Source organism: Dipodomys ordii, unplaced genomic scaffold (assembly GCF_000151885.1).
Source record: "Dipodomys ordii isolate 6190 unplaced genomic scaffold, Dord_2.0 Scaffold9, whole genome shotgun sequence".
NCBI lineage: Eukaryota > Metazoa > Chordata > Mammalia > Rodentia > Heteromyidae > Dipodomys > Dipodomys ordii.
The window spans coordinates 1,237,531-1,245,542 of NW_012267225.1; the positions used below are offsets into that span (position 1 = coordinate 1,237,531).

Here is an 8,012-nt window from a genome sequence, read left to right on the forward strand (position 1 = left end):
ATAGTATCTAGAAAAATGAAGCTGTCATTCAAAAATCCATTTAAAGTGCAGGGGAAGGGGGTTGTTGGATTGCTCAGTTGATTTAGAAAATGACTACAACTTTGGTTGTGTAAATAAAATGCTATGTCATCCTTCCCAGGTTTTCTCTAGGCCTTTGAATCTCCCCTTTGATTGCAAATTGCCAGAGGGGGGTCTGATGACTTTTGTCCCAAGAACACAAAATGACTTTAGGATATGGGATGGATTGGGGAGCGAAGAAGGGGCAAGAATGGCACCAGATCTTGGAACTCTAGGTATGACAATGTCCCACTGCGAGAGAGCTCTCAGAAATAGGCCATGCCACCACATCTGAATTTGGAGAATGGGTGTTTTTCACTAAATTCAGCAGCATGCAACATCTGGAAAGAATCTACTCCTGTTTTACACCTCTTGTCTGGTAAAATACTGAAATTACATCTCACAATGAGAAGGAAGCTTTAGTAATAATTGTTCAACCTTAGACAATAGATATTGAGTGCAAAAGGAAGGCTGTGGGTATCCCCAGCTTGATGGTAACTTATCTGTGTGGGGACTAAGCCAGAGGCCCAGCCAGCCATACGTGATGTTATTTGATTTTTAAAGGAGAATAACAAGGTAAATGTCACAAAGTAGGAATGACATCATGAGAGTCTTGGTTTCTCTATTTCCTAATCTGTTTTACACAGTACATATATATGTGTGTGTGTGTGTGTGTGTATGTATATATATATGTATATATATATATATTAACCAAAGTGTTTTTAACAAACCTCAACCTAGACACTCAGTTTAGGCATTTGTTTAAAATATGAAAGAACTGTTCAAATCCAAAAGGTTTATTTCCTGAACTTCTACTGTGAGGCTTATATATAGCAAAAGTTGAAGGGTTTTTATTTTTCTGTTAGTCTTTCAAGTGTTTCAAAGAAAAAACTCAAAACACTACGTATTTACCCCTCCACTGCCCCTCCCCACCAAAATAAAACCCTCCATTTATTTTTTCAAATATTCTTCTATGGATAAGTGGATGTAACTCTTCCAAAAGTGAGACAAAAGCTTGGAAATTAATTGGGAGTATCATTTACTCAAGTGTATGGTAGATCTACAATTATGCCCTATTTTTCATGCATGGTGTACGTGTTGGTGTTAGAGGTTCAATTTAGGACCCTTGCTTAGCTTGTGCTCTAACCACTTGGGCTACACCTTCAGCCTTTTTTTGCTGGTTAATTGGAGATCAAAGTCTCTTGGATTTGTCAGCCTCCAGAGTAGCAAGCTTTATAAGTGTGAGTATGCTACTGGTACCTGGCTTTATTATTGGTGTTTATGTGGGGGTTCCTGTTTTGGGGGAGAGGGGGTTGGAAAAAAAAGACAGAACCACTGAAGACCTATAAATATCTAACATTCCAAAGAAGGAACTGAATCATTGTTGCCGTATAGACAATAGATAGATCATGTTAAAGCTTTGCATCATCTTCTAGAAACATCTGGGAGGACTGAGTCAAGGTATAACAGAAATGATGTACGCCTAAAAGAGCAGGGTGAAGTATGCCATTATAGCTACAATACCTAAAACAGAGATACAGACTTGGGGATTTCTCTCCGTGTCCCCCCCCCCCACCACCTCTTCCCACCACAAGAATGTCAAGAATTTGAGCTCCCCGTTCTTAAGGTGAAAGGGCATTAACTCAAATCTGCTCTTGAAGAAAAGAGGTGGCAAATCCTGAGACATGAAACATTACAATCAAATCTCCCAAGTTTCAGTTGGCAAAAATGGGTGATGCTCTCCCTCCAAGCTTCCAGAAGAATTGAAAGCATTGTCATCATCATGGGTCGATTAAATTAGGAGCCAGTGAGATCTCCATTGCAGCGCAGTAATTCTCTACTCCTTTATTTCAACATTCAGCTTTAGGTTTAAAATATTTGCTAAGAAAGCAGAGAGGCGATTAACAGAGGTCGGGTTTTTTTTTCTTTTTTCAAATGTGTGCCATAGTTACACATTCTATCAACAGAGTAAAAGGAAAACTATACAGCAGAAGTTACAAAATGGTTATTTCATGTTTCCGCAAACATTCCAATAAACTTGCACTGTGGTGTTATTCAACAGTAGAAGAGTAAAACAAGAAATGAATTTCAGGAGCAGTTCAGCTCATTTAATCTCCAAGAGGAATCCATCGGCTGTAGTTTTTTTGACCTGTGAATCTCAACCAGGAAAGATTCCCAGTTCCCCAAGGGAGAAGATTTGTCTGCTAGACATACATCCACAAGGCCAGCAAGCAGAGAAACTACAGCTCCCGAGGGGTCCCAGGAAGTTCCTCCAGCCCCCGCCCCCCCCATAAATTCCTGAGCTGCACAGAACTCCCCAAAATTCTCCCAGAATGGGATGGGTAGGCATAGTTTCTTAGTGAATAACTTAAAATGTGTCTGGTTTGGGGGTTTCAAATCAGCTAGATTCTATAAACCAGATTCTATGTAAAAAGAGTTCAGCCACCACTTCAATAGGATGTTATTTTGTTGTTTTAAAATAGTTTAACTTTATTGTTATTTTTTATATAATAAGATTATTCCAACAGACTGTTTAAAGGCAATGATCACTAACACAGAACAGGACAGGGAGGCTAAAGCCAGGCGAGGCTGATCTCAGGACCATGGCCTGCAGGAGCCAGGGGTCCCTGACATGCACATAGGTAGCTCATTCATAAGCTGCAATAAGCTCATAGCTTAGGCTGCAGAGGTGAGGGTGGAGACAGATACTGCTATTCAATAAATATCATCCAAAAACGAAAAAACAAAACGGGAAATAAACCCTCCAGAGCACAATCACCTTAGGTCAACTGAACATAAATCTAGTTTATTCAACTGAAAATTGAAAAAGAAAGGAAACATGAAAACCAAAAAAAAAAAAAAAAAGCAGTTCTTAACACTAGCAGTAAATAAAATTTGTACAACAATTCAGTCTGTATAATATGATGAAATAAATCTACATCTCTTATTTTGGTGCTTTGAATTATACATACAAACAACAATTACAGGGACTTATTCACAAAGCATAAGAGGCCTAGAAGTGACCCTCCAAACCCTCACTGGCAATTTGTGTGCCCAGAACTGAGATTTCCTTTGCCCAGGCCCCGTAGCTTTGAACAAATGATTTTTGCCTACAACTTTTATCTTTTTTTTTCTTTTTTTTCCTTTTTTTTTCTTTTTTCTTTTTTTTTTGTCCTTTTAATGCATCAAACAACTGGCAAGTTGTCCATTAGAATATCAGATCTAGTTTCTTCTGAATTTCCATACTTTATTTTCCCCCATCTTTCTTAAAACTCTTGGCATCCTTCATGCCTTTCTTACAGCTACCCAGGTGCAATAAAGTCTTCCTCAAATGTACAACAGTATTTCTTACAATATAAGTTATATGCAATGTTCAGCAAAATTTCTTCACAGCACTAGGGACCCTGTTAAATAGGGAATATGAGTCTGAATGGCTTATTCACAGATGGGATCCAGATCCAGGGGTCAGAACACAGACACCACCGTGAGCTCCTTTGCAAAAGAGACAAAATAGTCATTTTTGCTTTCTGCCTTCCCAAAACATATATCCATCGCGGTTTAGGCTTCATGATACTGCTCCTGCAAAAAAATGCAAGTAGAAGGGGTCGGAGGGACTCTTGCACGCGCTCAGAGACGGGTGGTCATAGAGCCGGGCTCTGCTCTAACCCATGGCGGTGACCATACTGGAAGGATGATGAGGTCCAAAGGAGAGGCCGGACGGTGGGTGCATGGGCGTGGGCGTGCTCAGCATGTGGCTGGAGTGGCTGAAAGGGGAGATGTGGCTGAGGGAAGACATATGTCTGGACAGGGCGGCGGGGTTGAAGGAGCTGCTCTTAGGGAAGTCCTCCAGCGTGTCATGCACCTTTTTGCACTTTTTGGATTTGCTAGACATTTTTCGGTTTCTGGTCTGGATGCCTTCCTTCTTCATAGTCAGGGGTCTGTTAATCTAAACAAAGATCAATTTTTGTTTTTTACTTTTTTTTTAACTGCCTCTGAAATGGCACAGGCATTTTAATACCACTGGCTGCCCACCCCACCCCACCCCACCCCATTCCCAAGTCTGAGATCTCTTTCTGTTTCAGTCAGCCACCTTCCCTTCTTCCATCCTTCCCAGAGACCTGGGTACCTAAGTCTCCCGGGAGGGAGGGAGGTGGGGTGGAATTCTGTCAGTTACTTTGACGACCAGATACCAGAGGGGACATACTCCAAGCACAGCTTAGCCACTTGGTCAATATCAACAACCATGGAAGCAAAATTTTAACCCTGAGCACGGTGCACAGTCAGGGGCCCAAGGACAATGACTCAGTCTCCCTGACAATTAAAAGTACAGTCACCTGTTCTATTCCTTCAGAATTTTCTTGGAATGTTTCCTGAGAGTAAAAAGGGATTGAGTAACCTTCCAGAGGGAAATACCATTTTGTCTACTCATCTGACAAAAATCCATGCTAGGACTTCCAAGCACTGCCAAGCTAATCTGTTCTTCAGATTCTGAAGTCTCTCTGCCCTGGAAGAGGGGATTGTACCTCTTGCAGAGAGATTTTTGGTTACCCCTCTTTCTCCTGGGCCTTTCACAATTCAAGGTGTTATATGTAAAGTCATCCCTCCAGGAATGTATACCTTCTAGGGCCTATTTGAACACAACATGCTTTTTCCACAAAATAACAACAAGGGTTAGAATTTGCTAGTCCTCCCAAGTCTGGCTCTCCCCTTCTAACTAGACAAAGAAGCAAACACCAAACAGGAAGTACTGGGTCCAAAGCACTTTGTTAGGGTGAATGTGTCCTTACCCTAAAAACCGCCAACCTTCAGATTAAAGAGCTAGTGGTAAGATCCAACTTTAAAGATATATACTCTAGATAGCCTACTCTCCCTTGCTCACTGAGAAAACCTGGTTGGTCCTTTTTAAAACACGTGGGCTGAGGGACCCAGAGCCAAGGATGGCTACTTATTCAAGCAAACAGAAGCTTCATCCTATACAGGGTCAGTCGAGTTATCCTCAACAACACACCTGCCACAAAGAGCCAATGGTAGATCTGGCCTTGTTACCAGAGAAATGTGACCCAGGGACTCCAGGAGTGACTCTCCCAAGCCTGCTTCTTCCTGATTTCCTAAGAGGAAATGTTCTCTGCCCTCCACCCCTCCCAGGCTTCTCCTCCTTGGAGGAAGAGGTTCCTCTTGCCTCAGGATCCATCTGTCTGTCCCCTGAGCTACACAGTGACAGTTAAACAGAAGAGGAGCCCAATGGCCAAGAAGGACCACAATGCTGGGCACAGCAAACACACTGTTTCCCGGAACTAGGCGGCGTCACCGGAGAAAAGGACAGAGGCCCACACTGGAACTGTGCCCTTCTTTCCCCCATGTATGCCAGGGAGGCGAAGTGAGTAGGAACAGAAGTGTCAAAGAAGGTCATTGCCAAAAGAAATGTCTCTCTGGGGTTTCCTCGAGTTATCATCAAGACAAAGAAGATGACAGAAATCTCCTCCCACATCAAATCTTCATGGAGATAATGTCTAGATAAGTCCCTAAGAGCTGATATCTAGAAGCTCACTGCCAGATATCAACATATAATATCTAGTTACAGAGAGGTGCTCAGGCCCACATAACTAGTCCCAACACCACAGAGATATGCTGATACTGAGATAGGAAGTTATCTAAACTCCTAGATAAGAACCGGAGTAGAAGACCAAGAGCTGAACTGGAGGCCATGAAAATGGTAGTAGATTGCTATCGCCTATTGTTGAATACACATAAATAGCTTCCTTTGACAAATCCCAGCCATACTACAAGGGAGAAGGGGGGGGGACACTTGTAGGTAAGGAAGTTCCTATTTATGGATCTATTTGTCTATCTCTTTTTCTATCCATGAAGGTAGACTTAATTAGAATTGAAGGCAGGTGCTAGTGGCTCAGACCTGTAATCCTAGCTATTCAAAGGGCTGAGATCATGGTTCAAAGCCAGACAGGGTAGGAAAGACTGAGACTCTTATCTTCAATTAACCACCAAAATGCCAAAAGTGGAGCTGTGGCTCAAATGGTAGAAGCACTAGCCTTGAGAAAAACAAAAAAAGAAAAAAGAAAGCTCAAGGACAGCACCTAGGCCTTGAGTTCAAGCCCAGGACTGACACTAATAGTGATGATGATGATGATGATGATGAGTTGGGGAGCTGAGGATTTAGCTAACTAAATCTACTGACGCTTCTATATTATTCAACCTGGTTGCTTGCTTTTGGGGGAGACCATACTTCTTCAAGTAAAACTTAAAGAGCTTCCATTCTGTCTACATAACGGGACTATTTGAGACTCAAACACAACCAAGTAACAAGAATGTTCTTGGAAAGTCATAAATCACAAGTCAAAAAAATAACTTCAGAGCTAGATGCCAAGGGCTCACATCTTTAATCCTAGCCACTCAGGAGGCTGAGATGTGAGAATCTTGGTTTGATATCAGCCTGGCAGGAAAGTAAGACAGTTATCTCTAAGTTAACCACCAGAAAAGTTGGAAGTGGAGCTGTGGCTCAAGTAATAGAGCACTAGGCTTGAGCAAAAACATCCAGGACTGGCGCACACATGCGCACATGCACACACGTGCGCGCGTGCACACACACACACACACACACACATGCACAAACACACAAACCTGTTCAAATCATGACCAGAGAGCTAATAAACACCAGTACCTCAAAATCTCCCCAATTCCAATTATAAGCACAAGGCTTCCTCTATCTCCACAACAGTGAACAAGCAAACTTCTGAGTGAAACCAGGATTTGATTGACCTGCTAACAGATCTGTCTACACAACTCACAGCCTTGGATCTAAGGGGGAAAAATCAGAAGGGGCTGACAAAGGCTCCAGGGTGGTTATGGCAGGCCCTCAGACCACTGGGTCAAGACACAATGATATTCCCAGGGAGTTAACAAGGTCCCGGAGAATCTCAACACCTTTATTTCCACCAAAAATGAACACGAAGTAGGGTGCTAGAAGTTTATCCTTAAAAAATTATCTATAACTCAAAAAATTGATTTAAGCAGCAAAGGAAGCTTCCTCCTCAATTCCCAGGCCTTCCTAGGTGAGGTGAATTCAATGCCAGATTTGCCCTGAGCAAAAATGTCTCCCTCTTCCTTCTACAGTTCCAGAGTTTGCCAAAGTCAAGTGACTTTAGGAGAACCAGAGAAAGCTGAAGAAGAGAGGAGAGGGGAGGGGAAAAGGAGGGAGGAAGAAGAGGGAAGGGAAGGGTAGAAAAGAGGGGAAGAGAAGAGAAGAAACTTGTTTTTCCCTTGAGAATTAATGTAAATTTTAGACTGCATCTGGGTTGTGGCCTATCAGACAAAATTAAGATGAAGATATAAATTGGGAGGAGGACCTGAAATTAAAAGTTTAGCAATGCCAGCTTGACTTCTGTGGGCAGCAATTGTCTTCCTGCTAATCTAACATAGCATAGGAGAAAAAGCAAACAGCCTCTGTCCCTGGCATAATCACCAAGCTGGGTTGTAGTTCTCTGCACAGGAAAGTTGTCTAGGACAAAAAGACACCAGATGAAATCTCTCCAACGTTTCATTTCATGTCTTTGAAATCTAGGATCCATTTGAAATTTGCAGCACAGGTTTAGCCAAGATTTTTTTTTATCCCTCCAAAATAAAACTGCTGATTTTTTTTTCCTCTTAAGAACTCAGGCTGCTTACTAGTGCCTCAAATTTGTAATCCTAGCTACTCAGGAGGCTAAGATCTGAGGATCCCGGTTCAAAGCCATCCCAGGCAGGAAAAGTCCATGAGAATTTTTATCTCCAATTAACCACCAGAAAACTGGAAATGGAGCTGTGGCTCAAAATGGTAGAGAGCTTAGCCTTGAGTGAAAAAAAAAAAAGCTGGAAGTGGCGCTGTAGCTCAAGTGGTAGAGCGCTCGCCTTGAGCTGAAGAGCTGAGGGACAGCGCCCAGGCCCAGAGTTCAAGCCCCACG

The 8,012-nt window shown here is 42.4% G+C and overlaps 1 protein-coding gene across 3 annotated transcripts in view; it reads right to left on the minus strand.

Annotated features, from left to right (window-relative positions):
• Window positions 1-1,973: 1,973 nt before the first annotated feature.
• Window positions 1,974-8,012, minus strand: part of Gata3 (GATA binding protein 3) — a 30,727-nt gene continuing 24,688 nt past the window's right edge. For all 3 annotated transcript variants that reach the window (XM_013009419.1, XM_013009420.1, XM_013009418.1), the window contains exon 6: window positions 1,974-4,003. In XM_013009419.1, coding sequence (XP_012864873.1) covers window positions 3,719-4,003 — 285 coding nt within the window. In that variant the 3' untranslated portion in view covers window positions 1,974-3,718. The remainder of the gene's footprint in view (window positions 4,004-8,012) is intronic.